We start from the raw sequence: 21,592 nt of genomic DNA on the forward strand, positions 1-21,592 counted from the left end.
CACTTCTGATTTACAAGGCTACATTGTCTCTGAAAAAGTGCTATATAGACAGAGGATAGATCCAGATCCACTTTATCTTGTTTTGCTAGTACCTCTCTAAAAAGAGGAAAATATGTTGAAGTTTCTCTGCCTCTCAGTCCTTCCCTCTTTATCACTTCACTTCCCCATCCCAGAGAATGAATTGTTCTGATTTTTAGGCATATATGACATCATTCCATTATATTGCAGCTACAAATCTGACAATCATCAGCTCTTCAATGGATACGAAATGTGGGTTAATTATATGCCTCCTTGTGTTATAACAGTTGCTGTCATATGTTCAGTTTCTGGTGTACCTACCAGCTGAGAAGGCTAAGAAGGCCTCTCCAGTCACAAAATTTCCATCCATGTCCAAAGAATGACCAGGACTGAAATGGTGAGGCGTCTCCCAGTATTCAGGGGCAAAAAGAGCTGAGTCTATGTTTGCCATAATCATAGTGCCCTGAAAGGAAGATGCTCTTGGCTCAGTTCTCTCTCATATCAAGAAGAAAAGAACACATGAAGATTCCAGCTATAATTCAGCACACTGCTGGTCGCATAGAGAGACAGCAGAAATGAAAGATTATTTTATTAGGAAAAAAAATTTTAATCTCAAATTGTTCTGACAGGTTGGTTTTTTTTCATCAAAAAATAAATAAGAAAAGAATCTTCAGTATTTCAGGTTCAGGAACTTCCCTGCTGTGTTCCTTCATGTCTCCTTTTTTTCTATTCTGTTAGCAAATGCCACAGAATGAGTGGTCTGCAGTTCTTCAGCACCTTACCCTAAACCTAGTAAAATGATTTTCCCACTTCTGACAAGCTTTGACAGGTTTTGACAAATGAAGAACAAAGCACCCTGGAAATGAAATAGTGTATTTCAAATTATCCTTCTCAAGGTGGAGGCGGGAAAGGTGTGCATGACAAACACCATGGAGCAGAGGTGTGCAGGAAGATGCCTCCATGCGTGCCTTTGGGGAGGTTTGGCATTGAGATTAAGTTTGGAAAGGTTGGACAAGTCGAAGCAGCTGGCAGAAGCTTTTTATTTGAGGTTAGGTGGCAGTTCAGAAGCTGTGAGGAAACATCTTCATTATATGTCAAATATGATGCCAGAGAGGTAATAATAAGAAAAAGAAGTCCTAAGTGAATGAAGTCAAGTAGATGCTTGATATTGTCTCAGACATCACCAAGGAATAAAACATTCCATCTCCCATTTGTCCACATGGCAGACAACATCCTAGCATTAACAGGCTGCTGCACCTTCCCTACTGATGCCACTGTACATTTCTGATAAGTCTTCTCTGAAGTCATTTGAAAGTATAAGAGCTTAAATGCTTATAAAGTCTTTCAAAATCACAGGCTCTTGGAAGATAAGACTCTGCAGCACTCTCACAGAACACTAGTTTAATTGCTGTGAAACTGTGCTTTTGGCAAGCATTTTCACTCACTGTCTATGAGACAAAGGCACAGGGCAGAGTGCATGGGAGGGGTAAAGTGCTGTCTGCCAGTGCCCAACACCCATCTGTCCTGAACTGGAGGGAAAAGGGGTTAATGGTAAACATGACTGCAAGGAACTTAACTCATGGCCAAAGATCACACTGGAATAGAAAGGGTATCTGTACCTTTGGAAGCTGATACCCCAAACCAGTTGTATCCTGCTGCTTCTCTAGGAATTGTGATTAAAATAATGCTACCAAAATGCATGATCGCATGAATCACAACATTTGTATAAGGCAGTTTCTTCTGATCCTCATAGCAGATTAGATGGCAGGAACTCAAAATGGCATCTAGCTCTTTCTGGACTTTTTCTACCAAAAAAAAAAAAAAAAAAAAAAGTCCATTATAGATACAAGAACACTGTTTTTCATGAAACAGAGCTTTCATTTCCTTTTTGGATTATAGTAGTGATAGAAAAAATACAATCTCTAAATAATTTATACTTACCATATCTTAAAATGTAAATACATTTATACAACTATCTAGTTATGATTTTACTACACTCTAGTATTTCCTAGTTTACAAGTTCTGTGTTCAGATCCTTTTTCCACAAGTCCAACAGATTTATTGAGCTTCATAGTTAAAGGAAGGGGAGCAAACTCTAAGTAAAACAAGAACTTCTTAATAAGAGATCAATTCAGTTACTCAAGCTATTATTTTTACTCTAGCTAAATACAGACTCACAGCACGCTTACCAGCATATTGCAAGGGAGCCATCATATCAAGCTGATACACATATGTAATGCTGAGAACTGGAACAGGATAACATTACCAAACCATCACCAACTGTTAATCTCTTTTGGCTGTTACCTAGGCTTCATAAATAACATAGCTTATACTGTCTCAGAGGGTTCAGCATCAAATTTCATACTTAAAAATTAGGTTAGTAATCTAAGAGATTTTGTTTGCTTTTTATTTCATTAGAATTTGAAACGTATGTGTGTTCACAGGGCTCTCTTCTTCCAACATTCAGGCACCAAAAGCATGAAAAGAAGGATTTCCAGCTCTAAACCTGAGTCAAGAACACATATTTGGCTTAGCATTCATCACCTTTGAAAGCCCTGTATCAAATAATTAAAAAATTTTCAAACTAGTGTGCAACTATGCCCTTGTCTAGAATTTTCCTGTCATCTTTTTGTCTTCCCATTATTGCCTTCCTTCTCTGTTTAATATTCCCACACGTTACAATAAATATACTTACTCTACAGAAATACAACCAGTGTCTCAGTTAATGAGTGCAAATAATATATTCTTATTACACATTCTGGATACCAGAATAGTGTCACTTTTCCCTAACCCAAGCTCATATTTCACCTCGAGCGTTTTCAGCTGGACTGTATCTTCTATTATATGCTTACAGTACTGAAACAGTCTGACAAAAATCAACAAGACAAAATACAGTATCAGAAGCTGAATATCCCTGAAATTATTTTAAAATCTCTGTCTGAAAATTTTCTTCTTCACTGGCCTCTTAAAAGCAAAGCTCAACGATGTGATCTTCAAAAAAAAAAAAAAAAAAAAAAACAAAAAAAAACACACCGCCAAAAAACCCCTTGATCTTCAAAGACACTTGATCTTAACAACTCACCTGGCATGTCAGGATAAGCCACCGTATAGAGCAGAGCCCAGTGCAGAGTGGTGGTGGTGGTCTCTGAGCCACCCAGGGAAAGGTCAAAAACAGACTGGACCATGTTGTCTTCATCAAATGTAGAATTTGGGATATTTTTAGTCTACAGGTGTCAGTGAGAAAGGTAAAATGAGGTATACCTGTGTAACAGCACTGAGACAGACAGTGATCACTATGCCTAAACAAACAATATTTCTAGAGGATGGAGAAAATATAGGTACTTGACTAAAACAAAGATTTATGCAAAGATTTTCCACAAACATTGGTACTGTTAAATTACAGGTGCTGTTGACAGTGTCAGGTGTCTAAGGTCTTGTTATGCCGCTTTCTAGAGTGACTTGTTGCCTTGCTGCTAACTTCCACATCAGAAAAAAAACACCATTGCAAAGTAGTTTTATCCTACCCTTGTCACTCTTGGTACATTTGCTGATTTCAGCTATCAATTGCATGTATTCTGTTTTAAAAGATTTATGCTTTTTTTCAGAGTAGAGACTGCCATCATTTTAAGATTGTTATGATAATCATACAGTACTAGTAAACACCAAAAAGCTCAGTAGGAAGCAAAGATAATAAATGCAAATATTAATAAGACACAAAGGATCAGAACTAGACAGCCATTCGAATATCTGTACCATTTCAAAGTCCTCCCTACCACCCACTGCCCAGCCTGCACTAAGGATTCCACAGTATAACAACAAATCAATGTAATTAATATATACTTCTAAAACAAGTTATTAAACTAACTAGTCAAAGTTCATATTTGAATTTGACCACAGAGTGTTTAAACTGTGTCTGTAGAGCTCTGTAATAATGTTGCTATGTACAGACAACTGTAGGAAAGGTACAGGGAATCTGTTATGACAGGATGTGTCACAGCATAAATTACTCACTTTCTTTGATCCAGATAAAAGTCAAGGAAATCTTCTGGTTCATCTATTATGCCTCTTTCCCTGTGGCTTTTGATTTTCTGCCTTATGAAAGAACGAACAAAATCACAGGAAAATTATGTTTTCTGTGCAGGTCCTGGGAAGCGGGCTGTAGCCCATGGGAAAATTTCACACATCTGTGAAGCAAGCATTCCACACAGATGCCGTAAGTTACATGACATGAGCAAGACTATCATAAAGATACAGCATAGACATTTTTGGTGCTAAATTGCTGAATTAATTACTCTAGGAAAAACACTGTAGCATCAAAGAGAAATGTGGGGTACATGTTGAGTACATGAACACACATTAAAACCACAAATTAAAGACAACACAGTTTCCACCCTGAATTCTTTCCTATCATTACTGCATAACTTAACTTGCATTTACCCTGTTAATTCACCAACTAAAGAATCCACTTCTGAAGTTAGATTTAACATGTATTAATATTAATAAATTTAATATTAATAAATGTTTATATATATTACCTTAGCACACAGAAAAAATTCGTTCTCTTTTATTCTGATACAAAGAGTATCACCTTTTCACCTTAACAATACTGGTGTTTCCATTACAGAAAAGTTCAGCATCCCAAGCACATTGCCCTTGCTGAGAAATTCTAATAAAGATTATTAATGTGATATTAATATAATAGTTGAATTATGTCAAAGCCAAAGCCCTGCAGGTCCAGTTCATATTCATAGCCAAACTTTTTATCAGTATTTAATGTGTATGAAATAATGCAATAACTATAATAATACATATAATATAATTATATTGCATAATAGTGGAATAAATAATGTGCTCAATAATAAAATAATTTGTATATTAAATAAGTCATTTTTTCAAAATGCAAAGGTAGCTGTTACCAAAAGCCACTATACAGTTGTATGCTTCAATCAGCTGGCATAAGGTTTCATCCTCTATGGAGAAACAATGTCCAAAAACCACAGCACAGATCACATTAGAGACAGCATGAACAATGGGGAAAGGAAGGGTCAACAGTTCTTCCTTTCTTTATGTCCTTTGCTCTTTTGGAAGCAAGATCACAATGACATTTTATAATAAATGTCCTCTATGCTATTTAGACTGTTAAACTGAAACAGCCAAAATTCACTGGCAAACATAGCAAAAGATAAACCTCATTCAAAAATGAGGATAGGAAGGCCTCAAGTCTTTAAGTCCCAGCCTTTTGTTTGTTTGCCTTCTTTCTTCTTTTTCATTTTGTTTTGGTTGGTTTTTTTTAAATCTTGATCTTGGTGTTGATACCAAAATACGCATTTCCAAGGTCTGACTGTACAAACAGTTTTGACTGCACTCTAAATCTAAGCTGTGCTCCAAACCCATTCATTTCTGGAGTAAAAATAGTTAGGCTTTACCCTTAGAGTCATGCAGACTATGTACTATGTCAAAAGCCCAAATGCAGTTCCCAAGCACCTTCTCAATGGCATACAGCTTTTGTCCCTGAAGAACTTGACCAGATAATGGGCCTCTGTTTGTATCTTGCACTCCATTCCTTTATTCCCCATTCCCAGTTTTCAGAGAGCTCCAATTCCAAAATGCGTCTGTTGTTTCCAGATGAGACCATTTGAGACCAGGATACCTTCAGCCATCAAGAATCAATTTCATGTCGTGTTAACATTCATGTAATAATAAATGACATACACACTAAGAGTCATCTTCTCATCGTGCTGCCACTCATAAAGAAGAGAGCCATATCAGGGCAGTGTTCTTTTAATTGTATTTTGTTAGAGACACAGAAGCTACTTCGGTTAATATATTCCCACCCCTGCAAAAAGCCCGCTCACATCTCAGGACTCACACATCTGTCTTCCAAAACTAATCCTATTTTTTCTGAAGCATCCAAGAACAGTGGTCATTACTCAAAACTCCATCGAGCAGCCTGCTGCAAGTTGCAAAGACAAGTGTGGGTTGTTTTTGCCTTCTATTTGCCCATGCTTTGAGCAGAAATGAATCTAAACCCGTATTTGCATATAAAGTCTTTTAGCCCAGCTCATGCAGTCTCTTACAAGATCCCATTTATTATCTTCTACAATCTTCTAATACAATTAACGCTTACTTGTAAGCTCTGTTTGCCAACATCCCCGTATGGACATTGTGTTCTTGCAGATGTTGCCATGTGTCAGGTCTGCAGGAGTGGCAAAGACATCTTTCCTCAACAAACAGTAAATTCAGGTTCCTACCACCTGGAAATATGTTGGTGTCTCTCACCAAGCTACTCGCAGCTAACAGATTTCTGCAGAGCTCATTGGGGAGGTCTGGGCATTTCCTATGCTTGTGCTTCTTAACCTTATGCAAACCTTCTGGAGATCATCCATCTCCCTGTTGGTAGTGCTTCAAAAAGAAAAACCCTTTAATGGCTAGAGTTGATAACTGGTTCTGAGCACATGTTGTCTGCACTACACAGTCTCTAGCTTTTAGGGGATCCCACTTTTACCAGGCTGTTTATACCAGATATTGATCTCTCATCCTGGACCAGGTCCCTCCTGGAAAGACAATGAAGCCAGGGAAAGAACCACCTAGCAAGAACCAGAGTAGGAAGAGCAGGCTTTAGCCAATTTACAAACAGCTTCCTAGGACCAGAGGTCTCACTGTGGAAGAGGAAGGAATCCCAGGCCCCTGTGCCATGAGTCTGTGTTCTAGCAGACAGCCCAGCATAAACCATTTAATCTACATGGTGGGGAATCAACAGCTGCAAGTCGACAACTCTCTGCAACACAAATACCTGCCTGTTGGACTGGCTCCTTTTCTTCCATGGGGCCGCCTCCTCCAGGCGCACATGCTGTGCTCCTTCTCCTGGTCACTTAAGATAAGGAATTGCGGCTTTGGAGAAGTGCAGTCCCACCCTCTGTGGGGCCCTCTCCTCCAGCCACATTGTCCTGTTCACAAAACTCCAGCATTTTTACAGAGGCCATTTTCTCCAGCAAAGTTCTTTAACGAATGTTTGAGACATTGACTATAATTTGTCAGACCATCACACCCTGCTACAAATTGCTAGCGCTAGGGCAGCTACTTTACTCCACATCACCCAGATAAAAGGTGGCAATGAAGACCCTTCCAAATGGACTGAAGTGGCCCCAGACTTAATAATCTCTATTCCTTAAAGATGTTTTTCTCTACTTACATTAGCTAGTATTATAAATTAAAGCTTTCCAGATCATAGTCCACATGCAACAAAGCCTGACTGAGGATAAAGGCATCTGCACTATATCCTCTGGGTAAGATGCTGGTGGAAACAAGTTCAATCATTTCTGTTTTAAATGCAGCACCCTCTTTATTCTCCATCCACCCTAATTCAGCAGTGTCTAATGTAAATGATAGCAAAATAAGAAGCTCTGAACAAGGTTATGTTGCACCTACAGTCTGGCTAATAGATTTAAAGCTCCAGTGACCTTCCTGTGCCTTCGGACTTGCCAAGAGGCTAGACCTTGTTCAACAGCTCGGTACATGCTTTCCTTACAGCAGCCTTTGCTGTAAATAAACAACTGGGAGCATAAAGAACTACTTTAGCCTCAGCTTGCAGAGGACGCTGCAAGCTCCAGATTATTTCAAATCAGGACATACACTTAGACAACACTACAAATGGACAAACAAGACTTAGCTAGGTACAAATATTGCTGCTCTGATGAGATTCTGAAATACATGTGTGACAGTAGGACTTTGTAGACAACGTAGAGTAATGCTGCAGAATTATATCATTCACCCTGAGCAGACAGAATAGGGGAATTGGGAACTAAGGGCTTGTCAGTAAAGAAAACACGAAAGGAAACAAAATCAAGGATGAAGTCCTTCCACAGATATGAACATCTTACGCTTTCCATTTGCCATTCCGTTGAAGACATAGGTCTGTAGTCACCTGGAAACATCCTCTGAGCTGGTGGCAAGGCTGTCCTTCACAGCGTGGAATCCATACAGCATCACCATAGGTTTGTGACCCAGCCACAGGGTACAGATGTTGCCATAGATTTTTGCCAGCTGTAGGTTAGATCAATGCCAAAAAAATACCCATGGGAGAAACATCAACCAAAATGCACACATAGTGGGCTGCTCTCTTCCAGCATGACATTACTCAGGGGTTCAGGAAGTGAAAAGGGACTGTGATTTTGTTTTGCAGTGAGAGTGCTTCCCACAGTAAGGTTCTGGGCTCGCTCTGGGAACCCAGTATTCATAGCAGTGTGAATGATAAAAGAATAGATGCTCTTCCCTTTTTCAAACTTGGCTTGGGTTGCCTTTGCAATATTAATGATTAGGAAAATGCCCCTGACCAAGTGTTTACTGATCCATATCAGGTTTCACATGAAACTTCACCTGCCCATTCTTGATTACATTTTTCAACCCCATATTTCATCTCCTCGGCCAACAACTAGACCTTCTTGAAGTTACATATTCCAGGTGTAACTCTCCTTCTAGTACTGCAAATTTCAAGTTTCCATGGCAGGACCTCTTCCCCTCTTATAAAGAAGTACTATCAACTGAGGCATCTGAGCATAGATCCCATCTCTGCCTGGCTAGTGATGGGGACTGCTCCCAGGAAACCCTGTGGGTATTCAGCAATGACAAAGTCCCTGACTCCAGGCAAAAACATAGTACAGCTTGTTCTCCCACAGTGATGAACATGTATCCATCAGAAAAGTTTAACATTAAGGTGTTTTAAGTTCCCTTTTCCTGAAGCCAACATTCTCCAGCTGCAGCCAACTACCCCCTGACATGCAGGTTGCACTTAGCACCTAAGAAGAGGTTGCGACTTGAAAAATATATCAACACATTGGATTCTTTCATGAAGTTTTGGCTCAGTGTAGGATGTTGAGCACTGAAAGAACCTGTATTAACGTGCTTAGCGTGGATCTAATTCTTCCCCATCAGTTCCTTCCTTTCGCCAGCATTTACATCCTTAGCTCATCTGCAAGGAGCAATTCCCAGACTGGACTTCAGAAAAACAATGGAGCTAAGGTTTTGGCTGCATATGGCATACAATCTTGTTTCCATCCCATGATAGCAGAAGACATACTGGTGTGCTTTTCACATCTTCTGAATTCAAGACACCTTGTTTTAGATGATTTTCTGTATGTGCCTGTGGTGGGAAATGTGAGAAACACTTTTTTTCTTTCAAGGCAAAAAGCCTCCCTTAAAAACAGAAGTCTTTTTTTGAGGCAAAATTCCTGTCCTGGGTTCTGTTTAACTTGCACACATATTAGCTTTCACATGAATTAGACTGTCTGCAGATTTTACTTAACTTGTTTAGGCACTTTATTTAACTTCTATGATTCACCTTTCCACAGGGTTAAGTTCTCCCTGCTACCACATTAGCCTATCAACAGCCTTCAACAGTTTTTACAGTTTGTGCCTCAACAGCTCTTTAGTTCGCATCTGCAAATGCATACCTCTTTCAGTTGTTCAGTTCTAAAATTTATCCTCCAGATGCTTCCAACAATGGGAAATAGGGTTGGTCCAGGAAGAAAACCACAACTTTTCCATTGCAGTTTCAGGAACTGCACACCCAGAAGAAACAAAACCACGGAAATGAGAATTACGTTTATCATCATTTCACACCTCCAAACTACTCTACCACTGAGAAAACTGCTATGAATCTGTCTGTGGAAATGGCTCTATATTGTTCTTCTTAACTCTTCCCCCAACTATACAAAGTAAGACTTCATACAGAGATCCACAGGGCACCAAATCATCAAGAGATAAAGAAAGCTGTTATACAGTCACAGTATGACAGATGTAAACTACTGTAGCTAAGGCTTATGTTCAGCTAAAAGATAGTATTTAGGGCCAAAGTCTGAAGAACCATACACACTAATATGACTCAGCCTGGGAAGTCCCACATAAGTCTGAGAGTCATACATCTTCTTTCCTTTGCCTCCTAAATTCCAAAGGAGGTGGTTCCTGTCAAGTCACTTAGCAGACAGGGCACCGTAAGTCATCACAAGGTTCACTACTGCAACTTGCTTTGGCACTTCTAAATCAGCAGGGTCTCCAATTTCTACATTGCCTAGGGGCTGAAATAGCAAGGAGTAGAAGCAACTTTAAGAGAAAACAGATTTTGCCATCCCAACAGTAGTAGATAAAATGGGAGATGAGGTCTGAAATCCTATCCCAAATGAATAATAATAATAAAAAATTATCTGAAAGGAGACTGAAGGGAATACCTAAATCCATCATCTTGTCCCAAAACACCAGAATTATTCCATTTCTGTTTGCTTTCCAGTGGTGGAGATTCTCAAAATTTTCAAAGCAATCTACTGTAGTCCATAGATTACATCAAAGTCAGTGAATAACACATAAGAAAAGTAAGACTCTTAAGATTTGCTACGCATTGGTATAAACCTCTCCTGGAAAGCTTATGGGGTCCACCAATCAATAAAAGATTAAAAGTTTTGCCTCTTTCTTCAGTTTATTTGTTCTTTTTCACAGATAAAATAGAACCTGTGCATTTTTTCACCTCCAAAATTTGCACCAGGAAATTTTAATCCTTAACATAAAAAATAAAATAAAATTTAGAAAACACCATACAACCCACTGGACAGAACAATAATATCTCAGTTGTGTTCCACACAATATCATAACTTAACCTAGAATATGACGACAGGGAAAGTAGATATTCTCCTAATACTTAAGTTGCGCTTATCAAAAAAAAAACCACAAAAACCCAACAAAAACCCCAACACATTAATGTAGCTTTATGCTGCATGAATTCAATTCTTTTTCATCTCAGAGACTATATCCTAACAGACAGTTATTGTGTAGATGTTTCTTCTTCTATAAAAGAAACCACATAATAATTGTAGTATTTCAGAAAGGTAGTAAAGTAATGCATCCTTGGTATTTTAACATTTAACCACAGGGAACTGCATGAGGTGTTACCATTCTGCAAGACACTTGATATCCTTGGATAACTGTTCAATAATTAGCATTTAGACCCAGTATCAATACCAAGAAGGAAATAAAATTCTAAGTAAAAAAAAAAAAGAGACAGATCACAATTACAGATCATAAAAGAGAGTAGGCGTGGCTTGGCTAACTGCAAAGGATCACATATTTCAGTTTTCTAAGGACTTCAGCTTGGGAGAACTGTAGATTGTCAAGAGAGAAAGAGAGAGATGGCTAAAGCAGACATATATTCTCAAGAAAGAGTTTGATTTCAGTAGAAGCAAACTGCTCTACACAACTCCAAATTTTCAGAGGAAGTCATATGCAAAAAAAACCAAAACCCAACAAAACAGTGAGGAGCTAAAATTTTGATAAGATGTTGGGGATTGCTGAGTTTTTTATAGCTTTAGTAGTATGTCTCCTGATTCTGCAGTTCCTAAACCTGCAACAGATGCGTACCCAGCTTCCTCCAGGACCAGCTCCCCTACCCATCATTGGAAATTTGTGGCTGCTGGACTTCAAACTTCATCGAGAAACTCTCAGTAAGGTATTTATTTATCTCTATGGTGGAAAATCAATCTGAATCTATTTTAACTTAAATCGTACATTGCATAGGAACAGTCTAAACTTGGAATTATTATTTTTAAACCTCAAGCTTGATTATCAGCTAATTTCAAAGAATCCAAGGACTCTGCATTATTAAAAATATTTCTGAGTAATAAACATCATAATTGCTTTACTCCTTGTTATTTTCTTTCTCTTTTGGATACAGTAACATCCATGCATAACATTGTCACAAGCACTGTCAATAGCATGATATTCCATTGACAGTTTCGTTCTCTATTTCTGTGTTGATATCTAGCCTTGTAAACCACATCTAGAACTTCCTTTGCCTGACCCCAATGTCCAGGCCACAAGTGGTCTGATCTCCATTAGCAGACCAAGTGTATACTCTAAACTGACTCTTTTTTTCTTATTCGTATAGCAAAAAGATTTATTGTCTGCAGGAAACAGATTATTACTAAAACAAAGCAGGAAAATTTGACTGCCGTTAATGTTCACAGCATGATTCCTTTATAAACCAATTTAAACTATTTTTAAAAAAGTAAGGAACTTGCTTCAAACTATTTTAAGGAAAAATACAAGCATGATCTGAGGAAAGACAATAGAAAAAAAATTTAAATCACATAGAAGCTATAGGAAAGAATGCAAAACCTGCTTTCTTCAGAAGTTAGAGGCAAGAAAATACAATAATTGTGGTTCATCAATAAAATAAACAGAAAAGGTCTGGGATTTTGCCTGTATTCATTTGTTGTTTGATTCTGAGCTGACAGAGAAGCCAAGCCCTCTGTTTCTCTTTCTGTGAAATTTTCAGAGGCAGTCTTCTGAGAGATGTCCTTAGTATCTATTCCATAAAGTATGATTATATTCTGTTTCCAAAGCACATCACAACAGAAGGCTAAATTTTTCTGAAATCTATAACTCAATTTGATGTCGGCAAACAGCTTCAGTTACAACTACAGAGCTCTCAAAATTAGTATTTAAGTGTATGCATTCCCTGGTTTACATTTATTAATTTACTGTTATTAACTCTTCAGTTAACCAACATCTATGGAAATATCTACACATTGTGGATGGGACAGACACCTATGGTTGTACTAAATGGATACAAAGCAGTAAAAGATGGCATCATCACCCATTCAGAGGAAATTTCAGGACGACCTCTCACTCCATTCTACAGGGATATGATGGGCGAGAAAGGTACATGATGCTACAATACTGAAACGTGAACAAGACACAAAGACGGACACTTTCCTATATGTACACACACATCCATGAATTACCGCTATACAAGTACATAACTGGCCTTACATAGCAAAAGGGTTCCATGCAGAGCTAGCGTATTATGAAAAGCAAAACCCCAAAATTTCTCATCTTACAAAGGATACTACTGGTGTTTTTTCTTCCCAATAGATTCAAGGGAACATTTGCCTAGAGGAGGTGCCCTTCAGTTTTATCACTTCTAAAACAGCAGACTGTTCACATAGGCAACATCTATAGACAAAGCTGTTCTGTCCTTACCAAAACCCACTACCACTCAGTTTCCAGGGTCACATTTATAAGCAGCTATATAGCTGGGAGTTATAAAAACCTAAGTTAGAGATCAAAAGTCGGTATCTGAAATCACAGTATCTTCTTTGTAAGTGAAGCATAACCTAATGTAAATTGAATTTTGTATCCTGCAGTGAAAGGATTTCCCTTCCCAGCAATAAAATAAACACTTCTGTGTTCATCAGGTATTTTTTTGACAAGCGGGCACACCTGGAAGCAACAGAGACGCTTTGGCATGACAATTATAAGAAGCCTGGCACTTCGTAAGAATAATTTGGAGCACCAAATTCAAACAGAGGCCTGTCACCTTGTGGACATCCTCGCAAACACAAAAGGTAAATTCACTAGAAGAATAACACTTAGAGCTTTTTCTGCAATATAGTAGATGAGGGGAGTAAAAGTTTCACAATATATTTTTACAAGTAATATAGGTATTTTTCATATTAGTGGGACTTCTACTGGCTTCTTAATTGCATTCTTCACAAAAATGTTTTGTCTGCACAGTGGGCAATATAACATTGTTTTTTGAAATAAGAATAGTAAAAAAATGTTAATCATCAACACAGTCTTGGGGACAGCTGGTAACAATTCTTGCATTCAAGGAGTACAGAAAAGCCCTATGTTCTTCTCCATAAAATACACAGTTTGTGACCTGCTGTGAGTCGTTCTAGGACAGCAGGCCTTTAGGATTTGGCAGAGAAAGAACCCCAACACAAGGAATGTATCATCCAGTTGTCCAACAAAACTTTTTATGGTTTGGATGAAATAGAAACCAATAGAATTTTAGCAAGATGCCAAAATAAAGCAATTAAATATAAATATTCTGAACAGCCAAATCCCTCACCCATGTTGTGTTCCATACTGATGTGAAAACACAGAGAAGTTGCCTAAGGCGTCCCTCCAACTCTCCTTGCACTAGACACAGCAAAATGGCCCATCTCTCTTCTGAGAGCAACATATTCACAGATCTTTAAAATGTTAAGAGATGAACAAAGTCTGAGTTCCTGTACAGCCCAAATCTTTACCTTCTATGCAATCCTTCCTCAATTTTTAACTCAATAATTGTATTTACTCTTTCCAAGAAGAACTACACACATTGGACTGAAGTCAGAAATGCATAATCCACCATTTTCCATAGTAGTATAACTCAAAGGTTGTCCTTGCCATTGAGACATGTACCTAATTTAATTTTTTCTGGCTTTAACCCTTTTTAATGGGAACTGTTTTCCACCCCATGATGCGAGTTTTGCCTTTTCAGGGAGGGTGGGGGGGTGGAATATATAGTTGAATTGTTAAGCTGTACTTGAAAACCAAAAGGAGACAAGTCATGTCAACATGACTAATAAATTAAAACTTTAAAATGTTTTTTTTTTCCTGTTTTTGGGGGGAGGATTGTTTGTTTTGTTTTTTAATTGTCAAACTTAAAGATCTGCCTCCAGATTTGAAGGGATATATCTAATTAATTGTTTGTATTTTCACACAACCCAGACCACAAGTCAAAGAGAGGAAAAGAGATGTAATGTTTATCCGCTCAAAAACAATAATCACTATATTTTACAGAAGTAAAAAGCAGATTGAAAATAAAGATTCCCTGCACTTCCAATCCATACAGCTAATTTGTATTAAACTAGAGTTTACTTGTGTGAAATTTATCTAAAAGTAGTCTAATCTAGTATTATTTTTACCATTTTAAAAAAAGGCTTTCTCTTCCTCATTTTTCTTACTGTAGTCTATTCAGAAATATTCCTGGTACCTTCTATATTCACAGGCAAACCTTTCGACCCTCACACTTTCATTGTCCATGCTATTGCAAATATAATTTGTGCTGTTGTGTTTGGTCATCGCTTCTCCAGTGAGGATGAATCTTTCAGCAAGCTTATCAAAGCTGTTTATTTTGTGATCTACTTTCAAGCTACCATCTGGGGCAGGGTAAGAATCTAATTTTCTTGTTCTTATTCCTTAAAGTGCATTTGCACTTCACAAGTCAAAACAAGCAAATTAAAGGTCAGTGATGATTATTCCCAAACATATCCATACCATTGTTCTGTGAGCCATTGTGCAGTAATAAATTAATACATACCTTGTATATGTCATTGCTGCCTTACATTCCTTCTTCATGTCAGTAAATCACACATCCTAAAATTTAAATTCTAGATCACAACTGGTCTTCACATTTCTAAAATATATAATGTATTTCAAATGAGTAATCGTTTGCAGAGTACTGTATACATAAGATTCTTGTATCTTAAAATGAAGGCAACTTCTAAAATCTAATTTTCATTTAGTCTTGAAAATACATAAGTGCAGTTAATAAGAACTAAGCCTTCCAAGTCCTATTCTTCTGAGAAGATAATCTTGCTTCTCATGTAATTCATTTTACCACCAAGATCTGAGTTATTCTGAACTTCCTATAAGATACAGGTGACAATTTCATCACATCAATAATATTTTTAAGTCCTTGAAAGCCTAGCTGTTGCTTATGTTTTGCAGATTTTGGCACACTGGCATTCTATAACACTATCAGGTTCTCCAATACTTTCATACAGAGACGCCTTAAAAAAAAAAAAAAAAAAAAGTAAAAATCAAGGTTGAGAAAATCTGCTTGTGAGCCAGATTCAGCCCTCAATTACTCCAATTCACCCCTTTCCAGAAGCCCCTGTTGCATTATTAGGTATGCATCCAAAAAGTAAAGCATAATCATTCTCCTGCTCTCCTATGACCTGATAGCCACTATTACATGATATTGACATTTTGGTCAGCTGATGTGGAAGAAGTTGTCTGCACTGGCCAATAGATTCCTAATCAAAGGCCATAAATAAAACACTCTGTCAGTAGTCCAAGAGACTGAAGTCCATTCACAAAACATACACATTACAAAGAAATTAAAATAATTATATTTCCCCTCAACAAATATACATGCCAGTTTCTACTGGAGAAAAGCCTTCTAAGACTGAGAGGTCAAGTCAGCTTCTATACCTTTTCAGTCTTCAACCTATCTACTAAGGATAGAAAGTGTGGTTATTAAATATTGACAACTTTATCATAACAATTTAGACCACTGCATAGTACTAATAGCTCATCAACAAATATCAGATGAGTTTTCCTCAATGCCAGTTCACTTAGAGGGCAATGTAAAGGTTTCATAATCCCTCTCAGAAATGTAGAATAATTTACTTTGGAAGATACCTCCGCATGTCAGCTAATCCAACTCCGTGCTCAAAGCAGGCCTAATTAGGTCAGGTTGTTAGGGACTTGGCTGGTCAAGTCTTGAAGTCTCCCAGAGTGGAGATTTCACACAGATTCTCTGGGAAGCCTGTTCCCAGTATTTAATATCTCTCTGACTTGTGTCTATTGCCTCTCATCCTAATTAGGAGCCATGTGTTGCAGTGACTTCAGTTATCAGGAAATCAGAATTAGGTTCTCAATTTAAAAGAGCTCATGTTTCTTCCTTTCTGTTTAAAATCACAGATGTATGATGCTTTTCCATGGCTTATGCACTGTCTCCCAGGACCTCATCAGAAAGTGTTTGCATACAACAACTTCATGCACAATTTAGTCATGAAGGAGGTCCAAACTCATGAGAGACAGAATGCAAGTGATCCACAGGATCTCATTGACTTCTACCTAGCTCAAATAACAAAAGTAAGTACCTGTTTATCACACTATCCCCTCCTTGGCCTCCATGCCTGCTACAAATACTTGCTGTTCAAGTAACTGTTATGGAATTTTTTTATGCATACTTTAGTTGTTTAGCACTGAAGATTTTTGTTTTGGAGGGCTGCTCACTGGTTTCATCAAACAATGACGTGTCTGAAATTATCCACTTCATAGTCTTCCTGTGAATGTACCCTACAGACCAAAGATGACCCTACTTCTACATTTAATAAAGAAAATATGGTTCAGACTGTGGTTGATCTTTTGCTGGGAGGGACAGAAACAACAAGTACCACCCTTCTGTGGGCACTACTCTATATGGTACAATACCCAGAAGTACAAGGTGAGCAAAAGCATTATCAGAGAACTGCATTCAACATTACATCATAACGAACATCATTAAAGTGTAAGTATTAGCTCAATCACTTGCAATACATCAAAATAACCCTTAACAATGAATACAAATGGTGGTACACCAACAACTGAGATCTAGAAAATGAAAATTTAAGAAGTGAAACAAACATGCTTTCCCCACCAGTTCACTAAGAAGCAACACTAGCAGAAATTACTAGTAGCCACTGTTTTATCTCACTAGAAGGGGATGGCAAAGACAGAATAACAAGCTGAAGATATTTCATGCAACCTAGTCTCTTCCTAACCTTCAAAGTGGAAAAGCTTTAAAAAGATACAAATTACATCTGTTATTTCAAATTCTGTTTGGGTTTTTTTTTTTTTTGAAACATAGAATTGTATTATCCTCATCACCAAGAGGGATGTGTCTTAAATGACAGATCACCTTGTGCTTTGGGGATATGCACTTTCTTGATCAACTGAAACCAATACAGCAGTCAAAACACACACCAACCCATTTCATGGCAACGTAATTTCTTTTTTTCCCAGTCCTAGACCATACTTGTACAGAAATCTGCTGGAAGAAAAGGGGGAAAAAGTTAAAATATTTTCATTTCTCTGCAGAAAAGGTTCAAAGAGAGATAGAGGCTGTTCTGGAACCCTCCCATATCATCAGCTATGAAGACCGTAAAAAACTGCCATATACAAATGCTGTGATTCATGAGGCTTTGCGGTACAGCAATGTTACTTCTGTTGGGGTCCCTCGACAATGCGTGAAGAATACAACTTTGCTGGGTTTTCAGGTTAAAAAGGTACAGAGTATACCTCCATGTTTCTTAAAGCTTTGAGCTATTAGTAGTTAGTATTTATATGACATTAGCTTCTACAGTTCCTAACTTTGCATGGAGACCATGTGGTAGCATGTTGCAGACATGAAACAAAGCTGAGTGCTCTGAACCAGGGCTATGTCTACATTAGCAGAGGCAGAAGAAAGCTTTGGAAAAGGCTAACAGCACAAGTAGCAAATATCAGGAAAACTGAAGTCTTTCTTCCCACTAGTCAAATACAGGTAATGTCTGGCCATCAAAGCAGAATATGTGTTTTAAGGAACAATGAAGAAATGAGGTTTAATGAACGTCAAGCCAGCTAACTTTCACACGTAAGGGAGCGGCCTGGAACAACCTATAGTCATCCCTAACAAAACAAACACACATGCACAAAAAAACCCCACACACTTAAGACAATGGCAACTCAGTACAGTGAGAGATCTGACAGTCACATTGGCACAATATAAATGTCAAAAATATATTAAGCCTAAGATTAGTGTGATGGAATTGAAAGATCCAGTGAAGAGTACAAAAAAACAAAAAGGAAGGTGTTATGAGTAGTCTGGCAAGTATGTAAAACAATCCAAGCTGCGCTCTAGCTTAGACATGAAGACACTTCAGTAATCCTGACAGAAGATAACTTAGGCAAAGGCAAACACATAATACGTTATCACAAAGAGAAGATACAAGGGTTTGTTATGCCTGGATGCACGCAGGAAAAGACCAAGTTGAATCCAAACACTGGGCTGCAGGCACAGGATGGCATATTATCTATTAGAGAGAAGTCCAAAAAAGGAATCAGTCATACATGGAAAATATAATCTCTGCTTCTTCTTCTTGCAGGGCACACTTGTACTGCCAAATCTGCACTCCGTAGTGTACGACTCTGAGCACTGGGCGACCCCTGGGAAGTTCAACCCAAATCATTTCCTTGATTTCGATGGCAACTTTGTGAACAAAGAGGCATTCTTACCTTTCTCAGCAGGTAATGCCCTAACATTTGAATATTCCTGTTCACTGTGCCTTGTGGCAAGACTAAAAACACTATTTCTAAATTCTAAAATTTTAAAAACATACTTTTATAAAAACATATTTGACACAAAGATTTAAAGCCAGGTGTTCTACTGTAAAAGCCACTAATATTGTCTTGCATTTTATACTTTTCATACATTCAAACAGAGTATGAGTATGTCTAAGAGACCTAATGCTATCTCCTTGGTGGATGTATGGTTCCTACTATAATGGTATATGAGCTCCTTAGTCCCTAATGTATTAAATCCTGGTAACACCCTCAAATCAGAAAATTTATTTATTCTCACCTTATGAACAGGAAACCCAAAGACAAGAAGCAATATGATTTTTCAAAATATACAGAGAAAATATGTGATAAAGCAGGAAAGCTAGCCTCAGTCTCCCAAATCCTACGCTAGTAGTCTAGCACAGGTTCTCTTGCATCTCCAGAAAACTAGCAAAATCCACTCTTTTCAGTAGAATATTAGTAGGCAACAAAAAAAAATTCTAGCTTTTCAAAAGCATATTATGATGTACAACTTACCTAATCTACAAAGCAAAATACAGCAATTGAAAGACATGGTGGGGCGGGGGGGGGGGGGGGAGTGAAAAGCAATATAAAACATAACTCAGAGAGATTCACTAGACTACCACTTTCTCCAATAAACAGGTTATGAAGAAAAGCAGCACAAACAGAAAAGCTGGCATTATTTACTAAAAGTTAAAAATATAAAAAGTAAAAACACTGGGAAATAGCTGAGGTTTTTTTATATTACTGTGACAGATTATACTATTATACAATTATTGTAGATAAAAAGCAAATAGTAACATACAAAGCAGATTAAACATAGTAAATCCAGATTTTAAAAACCATTTTCCCAAATTGCCTGCAAATCCTAAAATCATATTTGCAGAACAGGTACTTAGCATCTTGCCTCCTTTACTCACCAAATGTCTACTAGTTTACACGAATCAAGACAACTAATTTAGGCTACCATTTCAACCCAGGCACAGGAAGTTTTCTTTTTTAAATGCTTTTGTTGTTTTCTGTTTATATAATCTGAGTATTTATATATCCTGAATATATATATTATTTTTTTTTTTTTTTAGTCTGGAATATATAGACATCCTGAAATATACTGTGAAAACAATATGCCAAAATGAGTCACTGAGTCTATACATCACTGCACATACCTTTGCTTCATTCCCTTGGCTTACAGATCTGATAGTGGACTACAAGGACCCAATATAGCCTTCATAATTTCTGTTGAAGAAAGCCTGATTACACCCTTCTACTTAGCTTCAGAATCACATCCTGCAATGCTCCAGTCCTCCCTCCTCAACAACCAAAGATAAGACTCTGAAGTATATAAAGCCTTTTAAAATCTGGCTTAAGCGAGAAGCAATTCATGGTTCTCACAGAACAAGAAGCAGAAATGCAAAGGCAGAATCTCATAAATGCTCCAGGGGGAAAAAAAGCAAAACAAAACAAACCCAAAAAACCAAACCAAACAGTTGACAGACAGATGTACAGTTTCTCAGTTAAATAAATGTTTTCCCCTCACCTCCAAAGGCATCGTCTGTCCTTATAGAAGGAAATAAGAAATAGTTCTCTTACATTAACAGAATTTATAGAACTCAGTAGAATTTTGTTTGAAGTTCTTTTTCAGAACTTAACTTTATACAACTAACCCTTTTTCCCTTTCTTCTGCAGGGCACCGTGTATGTTTGGGGGAACAGATGGCACGAGTTGAACTGTTCATCATCTTTACCAACCTACTTCGGGCATTCACATTCCAGCTCCCTGAGGGAGTAAAGGAAATCAATTTGGAGTACATTTTGGGTGCAATACTGCAGCCACATCCATATAAACTCTGTGCTATTCCACGCTAGTCTGCAACATACTACAATGCAGAGGGACTTCAACCAGTTGATAACTGCAGATACTTTAAAAACACATATCACTATCTCAATTGTATTCATATGTAGGTAGCTCAGTATAGCAAACTAATAGAGAGTTTTTTTATTGAGGAGGTCTGACCTCATATAGTTGAGCTTGTTGAAATTAAAATAACCATACTTGCCAAAGCTCATATAATCACATTTTAGGCATATAAAAGTACACAATAATATGTTACCAAAAAAATGTATTTTCACACTCACAGTAGCAACGAATTAGATGCAGGATTTTAGAGAAGTGACCTGTATCAAGCAGAGCTTCCTGCACGTGCTCAGTCAGGTATCACACTCTTAAAATGGCACAACTGTTCTGATGCAGCAAGGGTGCCTGAATAAAAGAAAAAATTTCTTCAGTATGCAGTTACACCTCTGTGTTCACAGAAGGTCTTTTCTTACATCCTTTTGCAGAAGGTAACAGTGTATACACACGGTGTTGATTCCTTTTCCTTTCACACTCCCGAAAAGCATTATATATTGCAGTATAAACTTCACATACACCTCTTATAATCATAGTGCATTTAGAAGTCGCTACACCTTTTTTCTTTACTTCCACAGTATTTGATTCCTATTTTATCACAACTCTCGGATCCAGGTGCTTTCAGGAACCTTTCTTTCTTCTGTTTAGAAGCACTATTATATATAATCCAATAATTTCCTATTTGAAGGGAAAGGAAATTACGAAAATAAACAAAGATGCCAACATTTGTTAAAGCAGG

The 21,592-nt window shown here is 37.6% G+C and overlaps 1 protein-coding gene and 1 pseudogene across 1 annotated transcript; one reads left to right on the plus strand and one right to left on the minus strand.

Moving 5' to 3' along the window:
- Positions 1-85: 85 nt before the first annotated feature.
- On the minus strand, positions 86-9,626 carry LOC126039426 (cytochrome P450 2J2-like; annotated as a pseudogene).
- A 1,712-nt stretch (positions 9,627-11,338) lies between these two features.
- Positions 11,339-21,589, plus strand: LOC126039505 (cytochrome P450 2J2-like). The gene is made up of 9 exons (XM_049802741.1): positions 11,339-11,509; positions 12,561-12,723; positions 13,260-13,409; positions 14,843-15,003; positions 16,543-16,716; positions 16,930-17,071; positions 17,704-17,891; positions 18,750-18,891; positions 20,632-21,589. The coding sequence occupies exons 1-9, from the start codon at positions 11,339-11,341 to the stop codon at positions 20,808-20,810; spliced, it is 1,470 nt and encodes a 489-aa protein (XP_049658698.1). The 3' UTR covers positions 20,811-21,589.
- Positions 21,590-21,592: the final 3 nt, after the last annotated feature.

This window comes from Accipiter gentilis, chromosome 6 (assembly GCF_929443795.1).
Source record: "Accipiter gentilis chromosome 6, bAccGen1.1, whole genome shotgun sequence".
Lineage (NCBI taxonomy): Eukaryota > Metazoa > Chordata > Aves > Accipitriformes > Accipitridae > Astur > Astur gentilis.

What these genes read in the sequence shown, in the direction of transcription:
- LOC126039505 (XM_049802741.1), top strand. Translation starts at nt 11,339, where the DNA reads ATGTTGGGGATTGCTGAGTTTTTTATAGCTTTAGTAGTATGTCTCCTG. An exon ending in CATCCTCGCAAACACAAAAG is followed by an intron (nt 13,410 to 14,842) that starts GTAAATTCACTA and finishes CTATATTCACAG; the next exon opens with GCAAACCTTTCGACCCTCAC. An exon ending in TGGGTTTTCAGGTTAAAAAG is followed by an intron (nt 17,892 to 18,749) that starts GTACAGAGTATA and finishes TTCTTCTTGCAG; the next exon opens with GGCACACTTGTACTGCCAAA.